Here is a 25,624-nt window from a genome sequence, read left to right as displayed (position 1 = left end):
TGGGGAGGGAGGGGAGTATAGACCAAAGATGGATATGGAAGTGGCTAGAACACTTCAGAGAGGACTGGGGAGGAAGATGGAGTCTGCGTGAGCAGGGAGAAGCTCAGGAGCTGTCAGCTTTGACGGCAAAAGGTGAGGAAGACACAAAGACTCAGAGCTAGGAGGCTGGGTTACTTAGGATTGATGCCTTGGATTATTCCATCACTAAGGCCAGAAGGCCTCTGAAGCCAAAAGCCCCTTTGGTACACAGGGTTAACTGAGCAAACTCTGGAATTTTCTCATGATCTTGGTGTTTCTGCCCAGGACAGTGGCACCTCCTTCCTGGGACAAGGCTCTGAGATGCCTGTGAGGTCTGGAGAGGGGTCTGGCATGACAGGAAATTCTTCAGCTTTCCGCCTACGTCTTAGACCATTAGGAGCCCACTGAGCTGTAGGTCCAACAAGCTCTTTGTTCCAGACAGGGCAGTGGAAAAGGAAGAGAAGGGCACCATTAATTAAGAGAACACAATTTCTGCTTTTAGAAAAATGATCTTTTCTGTGATCCATGATTTATTTATAGAAAAGCACTGTGAGTTCACATACTTGCTAAAAAAAGGGCAATCGTGATACAGAAATGGGAGTGGCTTCTCTTTTTTACTAACCTACTGGGCTGAGAGGTTGTAGGGGCCCATGGATGGACAGTGAGACTTAAGTAGCCAACAACTGTAAGTACAACTTACTAGTCAGTTTGGAGCAAAAAAAAAAAAAAATAACACAAACAAACAGTTTGTCAAGGAAAGAAAATAAAGCAGACAAGGAGGACCTTAGTTCACACTCTAGCTATACCAACCCTTCCCTACCACATCCCACCCCACCCCCACTCAGGAACTAAGACATGAAACAGTAAACACCAAGACACTGGTATCCAAATGACTTCTGAATACCCTTTGCTACCTCCTATAATTCCAGGCTGACAAGAGGGGACAGGAAGGCAGCAGGAGCATGATATACTGTGGAAGTCAGCCAGGGCTAAAACGGGTTGTCTGGTAGGGCTAGAAATTAGTCAGAAAGGGAAAGGCCAAATGCATTCCAGCCCCAGCCTCCATATCAGCAACCACATGGTCTATGACAATAGCAGGCAGAGGAAGCTTGAGGTAGAAAGGCAGGGAAAGAAAGCAAGGATGTGGAGCAAGAAGAGAACCGTGGAGCTCAAGTAGTCAGTCTTAGGGCCAAAAGAGACTGTGCTTGGAAGCTTGTTTCATGAGAGAATGGTGAATAGAGGGGGCACACAGATTAGGAACATGTTCAGCTGGTAAGAGAGACTTAAGAGAGGAATAGGGAAGAGAAATCTGGCAAAGAGAGAAGGGACATGTTCATGCAGATCCTCAAACACATGAGTGCACAGGCATACCTCCATGTAGAAATATACACAGTTACACATAAAGAGAGATCCATGGATAGCAGGCACACACAGAGACACAAACATGCATTCATGTGTGATTAGATACTAAACATGCATAGACACATACACACTTGTGTTCATATATTCACACATGTATGTAAATGTGTATATGCACACAGAAACCCACAGCCCGGCAGACGTGTACGTGTACAGGCATGTACACACGTGCAGAACTGACAGATACATATAGATGTATACATATAGACAAGCATGCACAGATGTATCTATGCACAGACACATGTATTTAGCCATACAGATACACGCATACATACATAATTAGAGATGAAACCAGACTCTCTAACACTAAGGTGAGCAGAGTAGATGTACATTATAAGATCAATGACTTCCCAGACCCTCATCTTCTTCCTTAATTATTTTTCAGGAGCTCAGCAGGCTCCTGGAGAGGCCATGTGAGGCAGGATCAGGAGCCTCAGGGTCATCATAGCTTAATGAGGCAAATTCTAAGTTCTGTCCTGGCCTCTGCCCCTCACTCACCACTGGGCTATAGAGGCCTCATCTGCAGGCTGGGGTTTCTGCATAGACTAGACTTGAGATTTATTCTAACTGGCCATTTCTCTCCCTGCCAACCATACTCTTCCACTGCTGACAACATACACTCAGCAAAAGAAACCTGAGAAATGGTTGTGAGTCTCTTCAGAAAATAAAAGACCTCCATTCAATCAGCCTATCATCCCATTCACAGCTACTTCAAGTGTCCATCAAATTAGAACCAGAATTATAAATAGTTACAACTTTACAATGTAATTGGCAACACATATAGTATAGTATTTACAATACCATAAATGCTTCTGTTTCTCTGGTTAAGCAATCCCTGAGACGGAACAGTATTCTGTATTTGCCAGAAGAGAGAGGACCAGTGCCTAGGACACACAGGATTTAGGGATGTGAGGTGGCATGTTGTAGGGTTTCTGATCGATCTGCAGGGCCTGCTCCTCCAGAACAGTGGGCTGTAGTGAGAACTTTGCCAAGGCAGGTTTATTAGCTAGAGTTGGACTCTCCCCATCTTTAGCGCTGTGGTCCTTTAGCTTCAGCCACAGGTGCTCAGAGTCCTCTCAGGGTAGACAAATCTTTGTGTCCTTGGCCTCGCCTGACAGTACCTGGGAGTCCAGCCTGCCCTAGCAGTGAGCTGTCTGTTTTCTTAGCCAAAGCGCTCTCGTACCAGCAGCATCAGCTTCTTCTTGCCTTTGTATATCTGCTTGAGGTTGTCGATGAACTGGGCAAACTGCAGGTGGCCATCCTGGGGTAGTAAGAAGGTTTCCCGAGCCTTGCTCAGAAACTCAATGAACTCTCCATAGTGGCGGGGACTGATGTGTGTCAGGCGTGAGTGTGTGGTGTTGATATAGGCGTTGATGGTGGCGTCCAGCAGTTGGCGCAGGGGAGCTTTGTCAGTGGACATGAGCTTTCCAGAGCTGCGGCGGCCTGGGATGCCAGCCAGGCCAGGAGCTGTCACTGTGCAGCGACGCAGGATGTCTGAAAGCACTGTGGCGCAGTGCACACTCTTCACCACCAGGGGGATGAGGGCTGCTAGCTCATTCTTGCCCAGAGAATGGCTGAGAGCGCATGCCCAGAGCACATCATTGATGGCTGGGTGGGTGTCCTGGTTGTAGGCCAGGTTGAGATGGTTCATGGCCAGTGAGGCCAGTTTGAAGGCACGTAGTGGGTAGCCACGGAGCTCCATGTAGCGGGCGATGGTGAACAGCTGTGAGTGGGTCATGCCGCCAGCGGCGGCATCAATGGCGATCTGGTAGGCTGCCTCAAAGGCAATGTGGTCCTTCTCACAGAGCGTAAGGGCTGACAGGGCACAACTCTGTGGATCCTTCATGGCACACTGCAGGGCCAGCGTGCGAGCACAGCTAGCCAGCTCCTCTCGTTGTGGATAGTCGAGACTTAGGCGCAGGATAGTGGTGTGAGACACGGCGGTGGCAGCCACAATACTAGTAGCCTCGGTGGGAGTGAAGAGTGTGTACCAGCTCTGCAAGATGCTCACGAGGGCCCGCACACCTGTCAGGGAGAGCCTGAGCTCAGCCGTGGCCATCTGGGTCCTGATTCAGGTCTGCCTGGGTTACCGTTTAGGGTCAGAACTTGGCCTGCAGAGACGAGTTGTTCCTCCTCCTCAGCAGCCTTGAGATGATCTGAGGCAAACCAGGGCAAGAGGAGCATCCCGGATGGCCAGACCTTGTTTGGGGTCTCTTCCCATCCCTGCCTTCCCCAGGTCAGAGGGTTGAAGGTCTCTGCAGGGGCTCCTAGACCCTCACAAGGATGGAGCAGCAGAGCCTATGGCTTGCCTGCCCCAAGGCAGGGGTCCCAGATCTGTGTGAGGGTTCTACCTGAAGTGGGGCATCTTAGGGTGGAGAGTCTTGTGCTGGGACTTAGGGCTCTAGAAGGGGTCCTGAGCCTCCAAGTTGTTTGGGGTTTTTCAGAAGCCTGGGCAGGGACTGGGACCACTGGACCAACCATCTCCTCAGGGAGCATTTGAGTATCAGTGGTTGAAAATGCATTCTCTCAGACATATCTCTAATCAGAGGGTTAAAATACTGCTGACATCAGGGTGTGGTCCAAGCTGGCAGGGCAGAGCTTGGGCTGGCTGAAGAGAAGCTGTCTTCTCCTACCAGCAGCCTCATCCTGTCCTAGGCCATCAGTAGTGGGAATGTGGGAGCTCTAAGGATTCGTTGTCTTCTCCCAAGAGTATCATCTAGAAACTCTTTTTCCCTGGGGGCAGAGGGAGGCAGGAACACTCACCCACTTCTGTAGCACATGTCACCAACCATCGTACCATCTCCCGACGTCTCCAGTTGAGGGTTGATAAGGTCATCCGCATCACCTGGGCACAAAAGAGGCATTTTCAGTGGGCCTGTTGTGACCTCCCCCTCCTCACTTCCCCCGGCCATTCATTTATTCAACAAATATTTATTCCCCTGAAAAGAACAGATAGGTTTGTTTAACCTCTGACCCACCTTCCCATCAGTCAGATGTAAGACTTCTCTGATAAACTGTAATTAATAAAATCCTATTATCATACTTTGCTTGACTTGGAAGAATGTTGAGTGTAGGAGATGCTGTGGAGCTTAAAGCTACACTGCTTTTGGCCTTAACTTCAAAATGGAGTCCAGATTATGGACTCCTTACCTTGTGCCTAGCCTAGAACTTTAGTTCTGGGGACACAGAAAGAATCAGACTTGATATATACCCAGTTCCCCTGGGATCTTATCTTCTGCAAATGTCATTTGGCCAGAGGCCTAAAGCAGGGATGGTTTGCTCCTTCCCCATACCTGTAACCCCAGCTCCAGGGCCACGTTGAGCAGGGTGCTATCGGTACTACTGTCCGTGGGAGTTGCAATCTTGAATGCATCTTGGGCCAGTTTGAAGATGAGGGAGGAAGAATGGATGTGCTTCTGTACTGCTTCCAGGATTGTTCGGAGCCTCAGAGTGTCCCCTATAGGTGCCGAGAAAAGAGGTAGGGACAGGGTCTGCTTTAAAGCTTCCCTGAGCAGTCAGCTGATCACAACAGGCACTGGTTGGACTGGCTGCTATCAATTCATTGAATGCTACCATTCCTTCTGGGTGGTCAAGCTCTGTCTCTACTGAACCCACTGGGGGCTCCTTCTTTCCCCAGATACCCATATGAAATTGCTTCTCTCTACCTTTTGATCTGTCCCCACCCCACACCCTCTATACCCACAGGCTCCTTAGGTCTCAGACCTGAATTCTGATATCTACTTATATAGGAGACAGGAAGCCTCATTATTGGGGGGGGAAAAGTATGCCAATCCCATTGTATGCTTCTTTCTACAGCTCCCTGGATCAAAAAGGAGCTGAGCCAGTGCTTCCTATTAGGTAAGCAAGGATTTTACACAAAGTACAAGCACAGAGTTAAGGAATAACCATAGGAGGGGCATGTATACCAAAGGAAGTGAATATTACTATATAAGGGCAGTATAATGTATGAAAGATTGGGATACCATATAAAGGGTAGTATGTGAAATAAAGATAGAACAAAAAGTAGGGCTTCTGTTTTGCTTGGTAGCTGGTTGATAAAGTCAAGGAAGTGTAGTGCTAAGAGTATATAGGCTTTGGAGTAAAATACAATGTGGATTGACCTTGGTTCAGCCATATACCAGCTCAGTTACTTCACCTGTAAAATGGAAATAACCTTTTAGGATTATTGTGAGAATTACAAACAATTTGTGTAAATATTCTGATTCTATTTTTACATAAAAAGATAAAAAAGCAGTGTGTGAATAGAAAATCTTCAGGAATATTTATATCAATGTCTTACCAGTAATTGTTTCTGGGTATTAGGGTTATGGGAGGGATTTCCTTTCTTCTTCTGTCTTCTTTGTTTTTTATAATTTAAAAATGTGAAATATTCATGTTCCAATATTCAAAATGTACAAAAAATAAACAATGGAAAGCTCTGCTTTCTCCCCTTCACTCCTCCTGTCCCTCATTCACTCGGTTCTAACTCTATAGGCAACCAATTATATCAGTTTCTTGGATTACCTTTTAGGATATTCTATGCATAAAAAACAAATCAATGATCTATTTTCTTTCTTTTTAAAAAAATCACAAATGGTAGCATAGTACACACACATCAGGTTTGCATCTTATTTTTTTCATATATCAATGTATCTTGGAGAGTATTCCATATCAGTACATAATGAGCTTCTTATTCCTTTATATGCCTGCATAATATTCCATTTATGGACACACAGGTTCACAATTTCTTATTCAAAACCACTGGGGCCAGATGCGTTTTGGAATTCAAAATTTTTCAAATTACAGAAAAATAATTTGTTCATTTATCATATATTATATAATATCCTCAGTGGGTCTGGAGCAGCATCCCATAATTAAACACCTAACTATTTCTGCAGTGAAATGTATAAATAGTCACACTAAGTGGAATAAAGACCAAAAATTGCAGTTTACTTATTTGGTTATAAACTGGTGAATAAAATAGTGTGAAAAATACAGACCATATATACTTGATACTCTTTATTTCTAAGGAAAACATTCAATATAACCTCAAACTAAGCTAAATATCTGCACATATATATGCAATGAGTATTTGTTACATGGGTTGCTTGAGGATCTTGGACAAAAGCCTTCGTCAGTATTGCTGTTATTAGCAAAGTGTAGAGTTGGACGTTTAAAGATGGGCCAAGAGTGGGACTCTCTAGTGATGAAGTAGCACTAGAATAGATGGCCTTTAAAAAAGACTAACTCTAAGATCATGTATCTCATTAATATGGTTTCTACATAAGCAGTCTCTTCAATTAAGTAAATGACTATAATCTCCTTTTCCCTGATTAATGCATTGTTTTAGTTTGCTAATGCTGCCAGAATGCAAAACACCAGAGATGGATTGGCTTTTATAAAAAGGGGTTTATTTGGTTATACAGTTACAGTCTTAAGGCCATAAAGTGTCCAAGGTAACACATCAGCAATCGGGTACCTTCCCTGGAGGATGGCCAATGGTGTCTGGAAAACCTCTTTAGCTGGGAAGGCACGTGGCTGACGTCTGCTCCAAAGTTCTGGTTTCAAAATGGCTTTCTCCCAGGATGTTCCTCTCTAGGCTGCAGTTCTTCAAAAAATGTCACTCTTAGTTGCACTTGGGGTATTTGTCCTCTCTTAGCTTCTCAGGAGCGAGAGTCTGCTTTCAATGGCCGTCTTCAAAATGTCTCTCATCTGCAGCTCCTGGGCTTTCTTCAAAGTGTCCCTCTTGGCTGTAGCAGCTTGCTCCTTCTGTCTGATCTTTTATAGTGCTCCAGTAATTTAATTCAGACCCACCCTGAATGGGCGGGGCAACACCTCCATGGAAATTATCCAATCAGAGTCATCACCCACAGTTGGGTGGGGCGCATCTCCATGGAAACACTCAAAGAATTCCAATCTAATTAACACTGATAGTCTGCCCACACAAGATTACATCAAAGATAATGGCATTTGGGGAGACATAATACATTCAGATTGGCACATACACGTTATTTAAGGTCAAGTAACTGCTCACACATTCTCCCCATATCGTCTATGAAGATTTCTTCACACTTGTATTATATCTCATCATCATCATCATCACTACTGGTTTCATACTTATTTGTAGTTATAACTTCTTTAATCACTCAAGGAGTGCACTACAAGTGCATCACTGACAATATTCAGTATTTTTTCCATCTCAGCTTTCTCTAACTCAGTGCTTCTAAGACCTTACTGTGCATAAAAATCACATGGACAATTTGTTAAAACATGGATTCTTGGGCTGTACTGCAAGATATGCTGATTCAGTAGATTGGAGTTGAGTTGAGAGTTTCCATTTCTAAGAACTGCCCAGGTGATGCAGACTACACTTTGAATAGCAAGCCTCTGACTTATTTATACTTTTAGCTAATAAACTTTTGGTGTAAGTAATGAAGTTATATATATTTTCATTAGTGATGCAAAATCCTTTGAAGTCTTTACCTACAGGTTCACTTTCAAAATTATTTTAAGCCCAAGTCTGTGCCAAATATTTATCAATCATTCCAAGTATCAACAGCTGAGTAAATGGCATCTTTAAGGCACACCTGATCAAACTTCTGAAGTCTTTTAGGAAACCTTGGGTTTCTAGGCCTGTGTCAATGGCTACAAGTATAGAGTATGGAAACAAAAAAGTAAGTATTTATATTTGTTTTCCATTGGGAGTAAAATTCCTTAGTCATCAGATTGTATTACAGATGTTGCAATGGAAGAAAATAAATGCTGAAAATGTTACTTTTCACAAGCAGTTCAGGAGGGGGTAAGGAATAGCGGTCCAGGAATAAAAATTACACAGGTTTCTTCCAGTCAAGCTTCTGTGCAATGAGCTCATGTCACTGGAACAGGTTATTGAACCATTTAGAAAATATTGATTACCCATGCTTTTTTGTTTACATGTGTGCCAGTTTGAATGTGTTATGTCCCCCAGAAAAAGCCATATTCTTTGACTCAATCTTGTGGGGCAGAAGTTTTAGTGTTGATTAGATTGGAATCCTTTGAGTGTTTCGATGGAGATGTGCCCCACCCAACTGTAGGTGATGACTCTACTTGGATAATTTCCATGGAGGTGTGACCCTGCCCATCTAGCACTATATATAGGCTCAGACAGAAGAAGTGAGCTTGCTACAGCCAAGAGGGACACTTTGAAGAAAGCATAGGAGGTGCAGATGAGAGACAGTTTGAAGACGGTCATTGAAAGCAGACTCTTGCTCTGGAGAAGCTAAGAGAGGACAAGTACTCCAAGTGCAACTAAGAGTGACATTTTTGAGTAACTGCTGCCTAGAGAAGAACGTCCTGGGAGAAAGCCATTTTGAAACCAGAACTTTGGAGCAGACGCCAGCCACATGCCTTCCCAGCTAACAGAGGTTTTCCGGACACCATTGGCCATCCTCCAGGGAAGGTACCCGATTGCTGATGTGTTACCTTGGACACTTTATGGCCTTAAGACTAACTGTGTAACCAAATAAACCCCCTTTTATAAAAGCCAATCCATCTCTGGTGTTTTGCATGGCAGCATTAGCAAACTAGAACAACATGCTAATAAGTTGTGAACACCTTTTGAAACATATTGAATGTTGGCTTTTTCCAGCTTTACCTGTCTGCATTGAAACACCCTAGAACTTTGAACTTGTGCTAGAGTCCTTAAAACCTCTTGGTGTTCGCTCGTGAGTCGTTGTTAATTTTTTTTAAACACTGGCCAAAACAGAACTGTTTTATCAAAACTGTATACAAGTTCAACACTAAGGTTTTCATTAAAAATTATCTTAGCAAACTTATCAATATAGTTTTCATGTACTTCATAATCAGCAGAAGCTTTTTCATCACAGATTTTCAGATATATTTTACACCATTATGCTTCCAAAATTTCTGCAGCCAATTTTATGAATATTCTACACTCAATATTAAATCCTTCATGACATATTCTAGCTTGTTTCATGACCAACATACCAGTCAGTGGCCCATGGCATATTCATACTTCTTCATTGTTGAATGCATTCAATCATGGTCATGGTCAGTATCTTCATTTTTTGCCCTCTGAAAAATTTCTATTCTTCATTAATTCTGGTCATCATTGTCCCTTTAAAACTACAACACTTTGTCTTTCTATTTCTTTAAATCAACTATGGTGTTAATTCTCACACCATATTCTTTAGTAAGAAGCCTCATAGACACACCTGATCAAGCTTCTATAATAACTATTTTTTCTGATGACGACTTCTTTTCTTCTTCTTCTTCTCCACTGGAGTATCTTCAAAAATTTTTTGACATTTTTACAGGGCAGTTAAAATCACACAATAACAACAATAACATCAACTAAAAAAAGGCAACAAAATATCAGTGATCAGAGAGGTATCTGTGACTGTAAGTGTGTTGAGAAATAACCAATGCCTCATGTCAGCTGAGGTCAGGTTTTGTTGTCAAAACCAAGGAAAAAACTGCATTTCCTAAGCTCTGGAGCTAATTTTCTACCACTACTAAGATAAAAACCCTTCTGAGTACTCCACCCAATGCTCCATATATTATGAGGTTTTTCACTCTGGCCCTGTGTGAGTTCTGGGGTTTATTTCTTCTAATAATTTCAGATAGTGTTTTCCTTCTGGTCTCTGGAACTTTCTTTACAAGCATTCGAGGGGCCTTTCTTTAGATCATCGGAATATTCTCTCTATGCAGTTTTCTCCTCTCGGGTACTTTGCCCTATGAATTCTAGCCTCCTTGGTTTCCAAACTTTCAGTTCCATCTCCTCCACTCAGGAAGACTGCTGGGCTCCACTTGTGTTTCCTCTTCTTATCTGTGGCCTGGAAACTCTCCAGGCAGTAAGCTGGGGCAATCACAGGGTTCATGTTCTTTGTTTCCCATCCTTCAAAGAGCACTGTCTTTCACTGACTGATGTCCAACTTTTGTTTAATATACTGTTTTTAAGTTTCAGGTGTGATAGTAAATTTTGTCACTGTTACTCCATTTTAACATGAAACATGTTATCATAATTTATTTTGATGCTAAAATTGTCCTAGATTTGACCAGTTATGGTAGTCCCTTCAAGTTGCTCCTAAGTCTTTTTTGATATGCCTCATTGTTCTTTGAGTCCCTCCGTACTTTCTGGCACAAGATGTTCTAGATTCATCTTGTATCTTCCTTGCCTCAGACTGAAATTATCCATTTTCCTAAGCAATTATGTTTTCTATCTGATGTACTCATGCTATTGGGAAGTTGCTGTTCTCAGAATCTCTCAGTGGACAAAACTTGGGAATACACACACACACAGACACACACATCACACATACATTCATGTATGCACACAAAAGCACATACATACACACTTATATATGCACACCTTCATATTTATATTTATTTCTTTATCTTATTGTAAATATTAAAAACCATGAGTTTGTACCAATGCCTCCAATTCCAATCTAATATCACAGGATTCATTCTAGTTTTCTTGGTTTATGTATCTGTAACTACTTTCTCTGGCAGAGATAAATCTGGCTCCCTTTGTTCTTAATATATTTATGATATGTAACCAATCTTCCATTGTTACTGCTGTCCCCTTGTGCAAATGTCCTCTTTACCCTCTCTGGGCTCTGACACCCCTCACTTGGCCACTGCCACTGCTGCTCTCCAGATGGGTTCCCTCTTCATCCTGCTTGGTCCCTGTCACTCCTTGCCAGGTGGTACAACTGCTCTCCTCAACCCCATGGGTGCTGAAATATCCCATGCTGGTTCAATGCCACTGACCTCACCTACCCACTTGTGTATCATCCTCCTTATCCTGCTCAGAATCTGACATCGCATGCCAGGCCACTGCTGCCATTACTTCTTATCCCCATGTTGATGGGGGATTTACTGATTTTTTGCCAATAAAATTGTGAAAAGTGTTACCTTAGGATAATTTTAATTTATATTTCTCAAGTGAGGCTGAGAATATTAATTGTTTCAAAGTAATCTGTATCTCCTTTTCTGTGAATTGTCTGATCATGTGCTTTGTTCAATTTTTGTACTGGGTTATCAATCATTTTTATATTGATTTATCTGTATCTTTTACCTTTTCTACAATGATCATGAATTTTTTGTAATAAGATACAACAAAAAATTATTCTTAATAAAAATACTTAGAAATTCGTACAGTTTCCTGATGCCAGAAAAATACAGAAAAATAAGTCCATGATAGCTAGTATTTTATTATAGATCCTTATACAGGGGCTTATTTTCACTTCTCTTTGTGGTGAAACCTGTTTAACTGACAGAGAGATGTGAGCTGAAACGTCTGAGAGCCACTTTAGCCTACCTGTCTTCTGACCATAGGCCTTAGAAAAATCACAAACTCTCATATCTGTAAGGAATTTTGCAGGTCTATCCTAGTCATACTTCATTGGATCTTCCAATGTTTTGAGAGGCTGACAGGTCACCGACAGTGATTCCCATTTTATAGATTTTGAACCTAAGGCTTAGAAAGGTGAAGTGACTTTAAAGATCACTTTATTTTGTATACTCAAGGTTCTACCATGAGTAAGTAGGGCCAAGCTTTGGCTTGGATACAGGTCTTCTGACTCACAGGTGCTCTTTTCAATGGCAGCCTTCTAAGTGAGGATCCCTATCATTCCAAGTGGTCAAAAGAAGCCAGATAGCTTCTCTTCTTCAGGAGACTGCAGGGCAAGCTTTTGACAGGCCAGATCTGGGCAGGCATAGTTGGGGTGCAGGAGCCTAAGGTACATCTATGCTCACCTTTGGCAGCAGTCAGCATGGTGGAGGCCAGTTCACACTGCTGTGATTCCAAATGTCCAAGCGTGAACCAGCGAGGATAACGGCTGGGCACCACAGACACCATATGATGAGGGTGGGAACTGTCACCTGTAGAAGCTGAGTTTTCTAGAACAGGTAACCTAGAAGACCCAGGAAGAGTCATCAGCCACCATCCAGACTCTTTGCCACTCTGAGTCACCTTAGAGAAGCTTGTTCTTTGCTGGGGAGGAACTGGGCAGCAAAGGGTTAACTAAGAGCTGTGAAAGTTTTTAAACCCAGGGTACAGTGCTCTATGTGAGTGGGTGCCTGGGCACTTGCAGAACTTAAGTGGAATGGTCCCCGCTACAAATGGACTTGAAAGGCACTTCAAGAACCATAAGGTTATTTTTAAAAGTGTAAGAATTATTCTCAGCAGTCCTTTCCTGTTTGAGCTGAGGAGTTCTTTCAGTCTTATGGTTTAACTAAATTCTTCTTCTGTATGGTCTGTTGTATCCTAGAGGTCCATCTGCCTGAACCAAGGATCCTATTCTAGTTTAGAAATATGATGCCCATTTCTCACTGTTCTCATATCTTCTCTACCAGACCTATCTCTACTTCCCCCAGATGCCTACGGGAACTTGTCCCTGGGAACTATAACTTGGTTGAACTCTAGAAGGGCTCAAACCTCTTCTCCAGGCTGCCTATGTGGCTCTGGAACAGGGAGGCTCAGGTCTTGGGGGTTCTATATCTCCATATCTATTAATATCCATCAAGGGCAGACTTGGTGGCAGGTCCAACAGAGTAAAGGAGAAGGAGACTGAAGAACGTGAGATAAACAAAGAAAAGAAAATTGGAAACTTCTGCTTTGGTGGAATCAGTAGTGCTGGGAAAGGGCTACCCACCTCATGGCACGTAAGGCTAATTTATAGGACAGGTCTGGATCATGAGGCAGAAGAGCTGAGAACAAATACTTGGCAAAGGTATGCATAGGCACACTCTCTCGGTGGATGACTTCTCCCAGACCGCTGAAGGGGCCTCCTGTAGCAAGAAGACAAGTCAGCCAGTTATTTACCCATATCTTCCATTCACCAGCACGGACATGAGCCCCAGGATCCTGCGTGTGTCTGTTAGCCATGGGAACCGTCACTGGCGCATCAATGCCATAAATGCTCCTGTACCTGTGCTCTGTTAGACAGGGGAGCCCAGGGTCATAGGCCAAAGACACTGTGCTAACACTTCTCAACTTACCTTCCAGCAGTAAGATGCATTGTTTCTGCAGTGTTTGCACTAGCTCATCATCCAGCTGCAGCTCCTGCAGTCGACTCAGGAGCTGCTCCTCATTGCGGCACACCTTGTCCTGTGCGTAGAGGCCTTCAGGCATCACCCTCTGTTGACCCATCCCCATCAGAGCAACTTCCAGGGCTAATGACAGGTAGGACTCACTGTTGTTTGGGCAGCCTGCAGCCACAGGTACATGCTGGTACACAGGAGGTCTGCTTTCACTTACATCTGAGGGCAACAGGGCACCAAATTCCTTAAGTCAGACCTGGTGGATTCTTCTACCCCATTCTCCTTCTCTCTTTGGGATACAGCTTCCCACTAACAGTTATCACAGGTAAGCTGAATCAGAACTCCAGGGCAGAAGGAAAATATACTGGAAAAAAAAAAAGGTTATACAGAGCCAGAAAGATTTCTTGCTCCTTCCTAATATAGGGACTGGCTAGGCCTGTAGGGGAAGTACTTATCTTCTGTTAGCACATTATATAATGCCATAATTGTCTGTTTTGTGTCTCTCTCTTTCCATTAGAGTGTTAGTACCTTAAAGGGAAAAGACTTTATCTTATTGTTCTTGGTATCTCCAGAGCCTGGCATGTGGAAGGAACTAAGTGTATGTCAATGGTAGATGAACGAATCCCAAGAACAACCTCAGGTTTTTAAGATTTAAGTGTTGCTGTTCAGATGAAACAGACCAAAGATGCTGATTTCCTTTGCAGGGGATCAGAAGAAAGATTAGGGCAGTTCTAACTTTGCTTAGGGCCATCCTATGTTTCTCCACCCAGAGAAATCTCAATCCATCCAGTTAAACTCTTACTTTTGTAACACTTGCAACTTTTATGTTATTATTATTCCACATCTCTACCACTAAGCTCAAAGTTTCAGGAACAGAGCACAGGTTTAAAAGTTAGTGTTTGGTTTCTTTCCTTTTCTCCTTGGCCCAAACAGTTAAGTATTTATGGAGGACTACTAAATGACAGGTACTGAGCTAAGTGTTAGGATCACAAAGATGAGTAAGCCCCAATTTCCGCTTTTAAGGAACTGACAATCTAGTAAGAATACTCACTTGTTGACAAATTGTAATTCAACATGCTAAATACTATAACAGATATATGTATACAAGATAGTAATGGCATACAGGAGAGAAAAAGTAATTTCTCTTTCTAGTCCTGGCTACTGTTTACCCTCTATTTCTCATTTGGAAACTTGGTATGAAACCATCCCGAAGAAGAAAGTTCAATGGAAACCAGAGTACTATGCACTTGCAAGGGTCACAAACACACTGATGGAAGTTTTTTCCCCTTCCCAGACTGATCTGAGGCCTTGCCTCTGACCCCTAAAATTCTTCTAGTCCTACTTATTCCCTTTGGACTACACTCCTTTGGCATTCATGCATTAAGAGAGGAGCAAAGGAAGTCAGGCAAGGAAAAATGGGAAAGTAGGACAGGGTCAGACTACAGTGCAGCAGAAAGGCAGAAAAGAGAGGAGGCCCAAGGAAATCTCTCAGGGGAGGCCCAGTTTGGACAAAAAGAAGAAATGGCAGCAGGAGGGGCAGAACAGTCTGGCAGGGAGGAAAGGGTGGCTAAGGGCAGTCCTGCCTTGCTCAGGCTGACCTCTGTACCTGATACTTCCAGATAGCCATCATCATTCAGGCGGCAGGCCTCAGTCAAAGTGAGAAATAGGCAGCCAATGGGGTCCAGGGGGTGGCCCACCCAGCCCTCCAGGTTTGTGATGGTTGTGGTTCCTCTCTGCAACAGTTCTGGAAGCAAGCAGATCAAAATTTTAGAGTGGGATACATTGCTGACCCTGCCTAAGGGTCCCCTCTTCAGTATCCTTCTGGCCTTGGCCCCGAGAATCAAAGAAGAGCTTCCCTCATTGTCTTGCCTTGGGTTGACAGGACTGGTCACAAGCTTACCAGTCAGCTGTAAGGTCACATGGTCTGCATTTAGGCTGCCTCCTGGCAGTGCACACATGTGGATACAGCTTTACAGTTTAGAAAGTGTCTTCTCATACAAGATCTTATTTGGGCCTTCTAACTGCCCTGTGAAGAAGGCAGGTTGGAATTATTATTATCATTTTACAGATGAGAGAACTGAGATTCATTCAGAGAGGTAAGGTGAAGTATTCCAGGTCACATAGCAGGTAGAATGACCTGGAATTCCTTAACCCCTGTTACGCCCACCCCATAATACTTAATGAAAATTAAGTACTATGCCTTGTATCCCCTGAGGGTCTACATTAGGGTTTAGACGACTTCTAATCATTATACCTTTCTTCTGATGCTTGTAGATTTCCAGCTGCCGCTGTTGCTGCAACCTCAAAGTATTGATAATGGCGACTGTGAGTCTGAGGGCCTCTTTTGGATAACCATGGGAACGCAGGGCATCAACCCGGGCACAGGCTGTAGGTACATGCTCTACCAGATGAGAAGAAAATATTTTGGTTGAATTAAATTTTTTAACTCAGGAAAATTCATGCTTGACAAAGGGAGTCTGTTTTCACGGAAGTTCCTCAAATTCAACCTGTCATCCACTGTATACCAGGAACTGTGTTTTTCTATTAAGGCTATAAAGTTGAATAAATCCCAGGCACTACCTTCAAAGAGCTACCCTGCAGCCTCAAGGTGGAGGTATAGTGTAGAAAAGGACACACAACTAGGATAATAGAATGTAGTATCTCTTTGAAAACTTGTACTATGGAACCCAGAGGAGACAGGAACCAACAACTTAAAGGAAAGGCATCATTCACATATTAATCCTACATTTCCTGAGAACCTCTATTATGTGTCAGGTAGTGTGCTGGGCAAAGGAAATATGAAGATGAATAAGAAATGGTCACTGTCTTCAAAGAGCTCACAAATGATACATAAAAAAATAATTATAAAACAGTTCAAAAGAAGTGATATGATAGAAATACATGCAGAGAGAAAATAATATTTGAGTTGAGCCTTGAAGGACAAGCAAGATTTTAAATAATGGATAAACACTGAAATGCATTCCTGGCAAAAGGAACATAAAAGCAAAGGCATATAGGTAAAACAGAAAAAAGTACAATATATAATATCTTCAGAGTATGGCAAATAGCTAGGGTTGGGTTATGTGGCTGGAGATAGACTGGAGAGGTAGAGAAAGTCTGGAATGTGAAGAGCTTGGAATGCCATACTAAGAAATTTGGATCTACTTTAGGGATAGTGGGGGACTATCAAAGGCTTCTAAATGAATGAGTGACAATAAAGAGATTTAGATTTACTCTGTGATTGCTTTTAAAGGTAACATTAAAAATTATAGAAATTATTGCAGAATAGGAGGAAATACAGATAAACAAAAGATATAAAATAAAAACAATCTATAATCTCACTACCAAGATCATCTAGATTTTTCTACTTATTTTTTAATAAAAGTGGGATATATTATAAACATCGTTTTGTAATTGGCTTTTTCCCCTTAATAACACATTGTAAATATCTTTCCATGTGATTAAATATACTTCTATAACATTGAAAATGACATGTTCTACTTAATATGTGTACTGTCCATTGAGTTAATCAATCCTCTATTGTTGAACAGTTAGATTGTTTCCAATTTTTCACATTTGTAAATTGTTTATATCCATGCTTTAAGGAACACTCTAGTTTTTTTCTTTTTTTTTAATTAGAGAAGTTGTGAGTTTACAAAACAATCATGCATAAATACAGGAGTCCCATACCACCCCACCACCAACACCTTGCATTGGTGTGGAACACTTGTTACTATGGATGATAAACTTTAAAAATATATATACACTATTTTTTTAACAGTAGTTAACTTTGTTACAATTGATGAAAGATAATTAAAATAGTTCTATCTACCATCCATTATTTACATTAGGTGTACTTTTTCCCCATATACTACTGCATCATCACCACCTTGTATTAGTATCATACATTTGTCACAAACCAGGAAAGAACATTCTTATACATCCACCTATATAGTTCAGTGCTGTTGATCACACTCATAATGACGTGCCATCATCACCACCATTCATTTCCAAACCTTTACAATGAGCCTAAATAGAAATTCTGTACAAGTTAAGCATCAATTCCCCATTCTCTAACTCCAGTCTCTCTGCTGGTAATTTATATCTTAGATCTAACTCTACAAGCCTGCTCATTATAATTAGTTCATAAAAGTGAGATTATACAATATTTGTCCTTGTGTGTTTGACTTATTTCACTCAACATAATGTCCTCAGGTTCATCTGTTTTGTCCACATGCATCAGGATGTCATTCCTTTTTACAGATGAATAATATTCCATTATATGTATATACCACATTTTATTTATCCATTCATTGGTTGATGGACACTAGGGGTGCTTTCATCTTTTGGCAATTGTGAATATTGCTACTATGAACATTGGTCTGCAAATATCTGTTCAAGTCTCTTCTTTCAGTTCTTCTGGGTATATATCTAGTAGCAGGATTGTTGGATTATATGGCAATTCTATACTTAGCTTCCTGAGGAACGCCAAACTGTCTTCCATAGCGGCTGTACCATTTCACATTCCCACCAGCAGCGAAGGACTGTTCCTATTTTCTCACATCATCTCCAACACTTGTAGTTTTCTGTTTATTTAATAGTGGCCATTGTAGTAGGTGTGAAATGATATCTCATCTCATTGTGGTTTTGATTTACATTTCCCTAATAGCTAGTGATGTTGAGCATCTTTTCATGTGCTTTTTTAGCCATTTGTATTTCCTGTTTGGAAAAATGCCTATTCAAGTCTTTTGCCCATTTTAAAATTGGGTTGTTTGTCTTTGTACTGTTAAGTTGTAGGAATTCTTTATATATTCTGGATACTAAATCCTTATTGGATATGTGGTTTCCAAATGTTTTCTCTCATTGAGTAGGTTGTCTTTTTAATTGACAGAGTCCTTTGATGCCCCAAAGTTTTCAATTTTCACAAGGTCTCATATATCTATTTTTTCTTTTGTTGTGTTTTGTGTGTAAAGTCTAAGAAACCATTGCCTAAAACAAGATCCTGAATATGCTTCCCTAGATTTTCTTCTAGGAATTTTATGGTTCTGATTCTTATATTTAGGTCTTTGATCCATTTTGAGTTAATTTTTGTATATGGTGTGAGATAGAGGTCCTGTTTCATTCTTTTGCATATGTGTATCCAGTCCTTCAGCACCATCTGTTGAAGAAACTTTTCTTTCTCAGTTGACTGGACTTGGCAGCCTTGTCAAATATCAATTGGCCATTGATGTGAGTGTTTATTTCTGAACTCTTGATTTAATTCCTTGGTCAATATAGCTATCCTTGTGCAAGTACCATGCTGTTTTGACCACTGTAGCTTTGTAATATGCTTTAAAGGCAGGAAGTGTGAGTCCTCCAACTTTGTTCTTGTTTTTCAAGATGTTTTTGGCTATTCGGGGCTCCTTACCTGTTGAAATAAATTTGATAATTGGCTTTCTACTTCCAATTATTTAGGTCTTCTTTGATTTCTTTTAGGAATATTTTGTAGTTTTCTCTGTACAAGTCCTTTACATCCTTGGTTAAACTTATTCCTAGATATTTGATTCTTTTAGTTGCTATTGTAAATGGAACTTTTTTCTTGATTTCACCCTCAGATTGCTCATTACTAGTGTATAGAAACACTACTGATTTTCGAGTGTTGCTCTTGTATCCCACCACTTTGCAGAACTGTTTATTAGCCCTGGTTGGTTTTTTTTTCCCCTCCCTTCCTCCCTGTTCTCCAGCCACCTCTGGTTGGTTTTTGTAGATTTTTTGGGGGACTTGCAATATATAGGATCATATCAACTGCAAATAGTGAAAGTTTACTTCTTCCTTTACAATTTGGAAGCCTTTTATTTCTTTTTCTTGCCTAACTGCTCTAGTTAGAACTCCTAGCACAATGTTGAATAACAGTGGTGACAGTGGGCTTCCTTTTCTTGTTCCTGATTTTAGAGGGAAAGCTTGCAGATTTCACCATTAAGTATGACAGCGGCAATGGATTTTTCATATATGCTGTTTATCATGCTGAGGAAGTTTCATTCTATTTCTGGTATTCTAAGTGTTTTTATCAAGAAAGGATGCTAGATTTTGTCAAATGCCTTTTCTATGTCAATTGCGATGATCATGTGGTTTTTCCCCTTCATTTTGTTAATGTGGTGGATTACATTAATTGATTTTCTTGTGTTGAACCAACTTGCATACCTGGGATAAAACCCACTTGATCATGGTGTATAATTCTTTTAATGTGCTGTTGGATTCGATTTTCTATATTTTGTTGAGGATTTTTGCATCTATATTCACAAGAGAAATTTGTAATTGTTTTTTCATGTAGTATCTTTATCTCATTTGGTATTAGAATGGTGTTGGCTTCAAAGAATGAATTAGGTAGTGTTCCCTCCTCTTCAATATTTTGAAAGAGTTGGAGCAGGATTGGTGTTAATTCTTCTTGGAGTGATTGATAGAATTCACCTCTGAAGCCATTTGGTCCTGGGCTCTTCTCTTTTGGGAGGTTTTTTTTTTCTTTAAGATTTCTTTTTTCAGTGAGATTGTTCACATACCATACAATTATCCAAAGATCCAAAGTGAGTGTACAATCAATTGCCCCTGGTACCATCATACAGCTGTGCATCACCACAATTAATTCTTTTTCAATTTTTAGAACATTTTCATTACTCCAGAAAAGAAATAAAGACAAAACAAAACAGAACAAAACAAAACAAAACTCAAATCCTCCCATACCCCTAACAACCCCCCACCATTGTTGACTCATAGTATTGGTATAGTCCATTTGTTACTGTTGATGAAAGAATGTTAAAATACTACTAATTGTAGTATATAGTTTACAATAGGTATACTTTTTCCCTATGCACCCCTATATTATTAACTTCTAGTTATAGTGTCATACATTTGTTCTGGTTCATGAAAGAGATTTCAAATATTTGTTCAGTTAATCACAGACATTCCCCACCACGAGGTTCACTGTTTTATACATTCCCATCTTTTAACTTCTAACTTTCCTTCTGGTGACATGCGTGACTCTGAGCTTACCCTCTCCACTACCTTCACACATCACTCAGCCCTGTTAGTTATTATCACAATGTGCTACCGGCACCTCTGTTTATTTCCAAACATTTAAGTTCAACCTAGCTGAACATTCTGTTCATAGTAAGCAACCGCTCCCCATTCTTTAGCCTCTTTCCATATCCTGGTAACTTATATTTCATGTCTATGAGTTTACATATTATAATTAGTTCGTATCAGTGAGACCCTGTAATATTTGTCCTTATGTGTCTGATTTAATTCACTCAATATAGCGCCCTCAAGGTTTCTTCATCAACCCATTTGTTTTTAAGATGGTTTTGTTCACACACCATACATTCCATCCTAAGTAAACAATCGATGGTTCTCTGTATAGTCACGTATTTTTGTATTCACCACTGTCACTACTACACATAAGGACATCTCCACTTCTTCCACAAAGCAGGAGGAGGAGTCAAAGAAGATAGAGAGACAAAAGAAAAAGAAAACAGAAAGAGGAAAAAAAATCATGACAGCTAGGAAGCAACAAAAGGAAAGACAGCTTTAAACTAAAGTAGAATAAAGAGTCAGACAACATTACCAATGCCAGGAGTCCTATACACCTCCCTTATGTCCCCCTCTTATATGCATTTAGCTTTGGTACATTAAAGGAAGCATAATACAATGTTTTTGTTAATTATAGTCACTAGTTTGCATTGATTTTATTTTTCCCCCAATTCCTCCCTATTTTTAACACCTTGCAATGTTGACATTCATTTGTTCTACCTCATGTAAAAACATATTTGTACCTTTTATCACAATTGTTGAGCACTCTAGGTTTCACTGAGTTATACAGTGCCAGTCTTTATCTTTCCTCTTTCCTTCTGGTGTCCCACATGGTCCTAAACTTCCTCTTTCGACCATGCTCACAGTCATCTTTGTTCAGTGTACTTACATTGTTGTGCTACCATCACCCAAAACTGTGTTCCAAACCTCTCATTCCTGTCTTTTCCTATCTGTCTGTAGTGCTCCTTTTAGTATTTCCTGTAGAGCAGGTATCTTGTTCACAAACTCTCTTGTTGTCTGTTTGTCAGAGAATATTTTAAACTCTCCTTCATATTTGAAGGACAGTTTTGCCGGATATAGGATTCTTTGTTGGTGGTTTTTCTCTTTCAGTATCTTCTTGCTTCCATGGTTTCTGCTGAGAATTCTGCACATGGTCTTATCAAGCTTCCTTTGCATGTGATGGGATCATTTTTCTCTTGCTGCTTTCAGGAGTCTCTCTTTGTCTTTGATGTTTGATAATCTGATAATTAAGTGTTTTTGCATAGGCCTATTCAGATTTATTCTGTTTGGGGTATGCTGTACTTCTTGGATTTGTAATTTTATGTCTATCATAAGAGATGGGAAATTTTTGTTGATTATTTCCTCTATTATTGCTTCTGCCCCTTTTTCCTTCTCTTCTCCTTCTAGGACACCCATGACATGTACATTCATGTGTTTCATGTTGTCATTCAATTCCCTGAGACGTTGCTTACATTTTTCCATTCTTTTCCCTATATGTTCTTTTGTGTGTAGGATTTCAGGTGTCTTGTTTTCCAGTTCCTGAGTGTTTCCTTCTGCCTCTTGAGATCTGCTGTTGTATGTTTCCATTGTGTCTTTCATCTCTTGTGTTGTGCCTTTCATTTCCATAGATTCTGCCAGTTGGTTTTTCGAACTTTTGATTTCTACCTTATACTTGCCCAGTGTCTTCTTTATAGCCTTCATCTCTTTTGAATATCTTCCCTAAACTTTTTGAATTGATTTAGCATTAGTTGTTTCAGTTTCTGTAATTCAGTTGAAGTGTAAGTTTGTTCCTTTGACTGGCCCATAACTTTGTTTTTCTTAGTGTAGGTTGTAGTTTTTTGTTGTCTAGGCATCTGGTTTCCTTGGCTACCCCAATCAGCTTTTCCCAGACCAGAACAGCCTGATGTCCCAGAAGGAGGACATATTCAGTATCAGGTTTCCCTAAGGGTGTATCTTAGAAGATTGACACACCCTGTGTGGCCTCAAGCTGCTGTGCTTTTCCTAACCTGCTAGCAGGTGGTGCCTGCTAGCCTCTAGCTCCTGACTGGTATAAGGAGGTGTGGTCCCCTTAGTCCTTAGTTTCTGTTTTGGCTGTTTTCCCCCAGGCTCTGGAGTCTGGTTCTGAATGGAAGGTAGGTAGTAGAGCTGAGCACCACCTCTTTCCTCTTAGGGAAGATACACCCCTTGGGAGTTTTCATTTGCATTTAAATGGGTTCTCTGTCTCTCTGACTCTGCTATCTCCACCCTTGTCTGGGTCCAAGGGCTGCATACTGAAAATGGCTGAGGCTTTCTCCACTGCAGAGTGCCGTGAACTGAAAATGGCTGAGTCTTTCTCCACTGAGCCGCTCAAACTGAGAGAGAAAAAAAGGGACAGAAAGCCCCCTTTCAGGGCCAGTCCATGGACCCCAGCTTCATCTGCCATCCAGAGATAGCACCTGTTCCTCTGGGTCCCCTTCCCAGCACAGAGAAGTCCCCTGGCTCTTCAACGTCAGCTGTCACTAAAAGCCTCTGTCTTCTTGTTGGTGATTTGCAGCTTTCATTGAGCAGTCCACGTTTGCCAATTAAAACCCCAGTTGGAGCTGGACTGAGGAATATTTGCTTGTTTAGACAGTGCTGCTCTCTATCACAGCAAGGCTTTGCAGTTTGGGCTGCCAAGGGGGAGGGGTGTCCTGGCTCATGTCTGCAGTTTCTACTCACAGATTCCACACTGTGATCTCAGGCATTCCTCCCAATCCAGCTTGGTGCATGATGTGTGGACAGTCACGGCTGTCCCCCAGCAGTTATTCCAGATCATTTACTAGTTGTTCCTGATTATTAGCTGCTCTGGGGAGACTAACTAACTTCCACTCCCCTCTATGCCACCATCTTCTTCTGTCCCCCTTTTGGGAGATTTTTGATGACTGAATCAATCTCTATTTGTAGTTAATCTGTTGAGGTCTCTTATTTCTTCTACAGTCAGTGTAGGTTGTATGTTTCTAGGAATTTGTCTATTTCATCTAAGTTGTCTAATTTGTTGGCATACAGTTGTTCATAACATCATCTTATGATCCTTTTTATTTCTGTGGGGTCAGTAGTAATTCCCCTCCTCTCATTTCTGATTCCTTCCTCCCTCCCTCCCTCCCTCCCTTCCTTCCTTCCTTGCATCCATCCATCAGTCTAGCTAAGGGTTTGTCAACTTTATTGATCTCAAAGAACCAACTTTTTGGTTTTCTTAATGCTATTGTTTTTTCATTCTCAGTTTCACTTATTCCGCTCTGATCTTTGTAATTTCTTTCCTTCTGCTTGCTTTGGGTTTAGCTTGCTGTTCTTTTTCTAGTTCCTCTAGTTAAGTCTTTGATTTTAGCTCTTTCTTCTTTTTTAAAGTGGGCATTTGGGGCTATAAATTTCCCTCTCATCACGGCCTTCACTACATCCTGTAAGTTCTGATATGTTGTGTTCTCGTTTTCATTCATCTCAAGATATTTACTGATTTCTCTTGAAATTTCTTCTTGACCAATTGATTGTTTAAGAGTATTTTATTTAACTCGTGTATATTTCTGGATGTTCCAGTTCTCTGCCTGCTATTGATTTTCAGCTTCATTCCATTGTGGTCAGAGAATATATATTGTATAATTTAAATCTTTTAGTATTTATTGAGATTTAGTTTTGTAACCCAACATGTGGCCTATCCTGGAGAATGATCCATGTGCACTAGAGAACGATGTATATACTGCTGTTTTGGGGTGCAATGTTCTGTAAATGTATGTTAGTTCTAATTAATTCATCATATTATTCAAATTCTCTGTTTTCTTATTGATCTTCTGTCTAGATGTTCTATCTATTGATGAGAGCAGTATATTAAAGTCTCCAATTATTATTGTAGAGGTGTCTATTTCTCCCTTCAGTTTTGCCACTGGTTGCCTTGTGTATTTGGAGCACCACAGTTAGGTGCATAATGTTTATGATTGTTATTTCTTCTTAGTGGATTGCTCCTTTTATTAGGATATAGTATCCTCCTTTATCTCTTCTAACAGTTTTGCATTTAAAGTCTATTTTCCAATATTAGTTTGGCTATTCCAGCTCTTTTTTTGGTTACCGTTTGCATGGAATATCTTCTTCCAATCTTTCAATTTCAACCTATTTGTGTCCTTGAATGTAAGGTCTCTTGTAGATGGTATACAGTTGGCTCATATTTTTTAATCCATTCTGTCAATCTTTGTCTTTTGCTTGGGGAGTTTAGTCCATTAACATTCATTGTTATTACTGTGAAGGCAGTACTTACTTCAGTCATTTTATCCTTTGGTTTTTATATGTCATATCTTATTTTTTTCTTTTTTTTACCCTTTTAGTTATCTTTATTGATAATCTTCATTTCTACACTCTCCTCCAAGCCTCTCTCTCCTGTCTTTTCTTTTCAGGCTGCAGAACTTCCTTTAGTATTTCTTGTAGGGCATGTCTCTTACTCACAAACTCTGTCAGTTTCTGTTTATCTATGAATATTTTAAACTCTCCCTCATTTTTTTAAATTATTCATTTTATTGAGATATATTCACATACCACGCAGTCATACAAAACAAATCGTACATTTGACTGTTCACAGTACCATTACGTAGTTGTACATTCATTACCAAAATCAATCCCCGACACCCTCATTACCACACACACAAAAATAATCATAATAATAATTAAAGTGAAAAGGAGCAACTAAAGTAAAAAAGAACACTGGGTGCCCTTGTCTGTTTGTTTGTTTGTTTCCTTCCCCCACCTTTCCACTCATCCATCCACAAACTAGACAAATGGGAGTGCGATCTCTATGGCCCCCCCCAATCCCACTGTCCCCCCTCATAAGCCACATTTTTATGCACTTGTCTTCAAGATTCATGGGTTCTGGGTTGTAGTGTGATAGTTTCAGGTATCCACCACCAGCTACCCCAATTCATTAGAACCTAAAAAGGGTTGTCTATATTGTGTGTAAGAGTGCCCACCAGAGTCTCCCTCATTTTTGAAGGACAGTTTTGCTGGATGAAGAATTCTTGCTTGGCAGTTTTTCTCTTTCAGTACCTTAAACATATCATACCACTGCCTTCTTGCCTCAATG

The 25,624-nt window shown here is 40.8% G+C and overlaps 1 protein-coding gene across 1 annotated transcript in view; it reads right to left on the bottom strand.

Annotated features, from left to right (window-relative positions):
• Positions 1–793: 793 nt before the first annotated feature.
• Positions 794–25,624, bottom strand: part of ZSWIM5 (zinc finger SWIM-type containing 5) — a 250,126-nt gene continuing 225,295 nt past the window's right edge. The window contains exons 7-14 of the mRNA XM_037827381.1: positions 15,740–15,886; positions 15,092–15,229; positions 13,444–13,704; positions 13,098–13,233; positions 12,199–12,356; positions 4,731–4,894; positions 4,201–4,282; positions 794–3,462 (exon numbers count right to left, since the gene is read on the bottom strand). Coding sequence (XP_037683309.1) covers positions 2,600–3,462; positions 4,201–4,282; positions 4,731–4,894; positions 12,199–12,356; positions 13,098–13,233; positions 13,444–13,704; positions 15,092–15,229; positions 15,740–15,886 — 1,949 coding nt within the window. The 3' untranslated portion in view covers positions 794–2,599. The remainder of the gene's footprint in view (positions 3,463–4,200; positions 4,283–4,730; positions 4,895–12,198; positions 12,357–13,097; positions 13,234–13,443; positions 13,705–15,091; positions 15,230–15,739; positions 15,887–25,624) is intronic.

The sequence above is a fragment of the Choloepus didactylus genome, chromosome 2 (assembly GCF_015220235.1).
Source record: "Choloepus didactylus isolate mChoDid1 chromosome 2, mChoDid1.pri, whole genome shotgun sequence".
NCBI lineage: Eukaryota > Metazoa > Chordata > Mammalia > Pilosa > Megalonychidae > Choloepus > Choloepus didactylus.
Note: the sequence above shows the minus strand (reverse complement) of the source record. Positions and strands in the feature narration are given on the sequence as shown.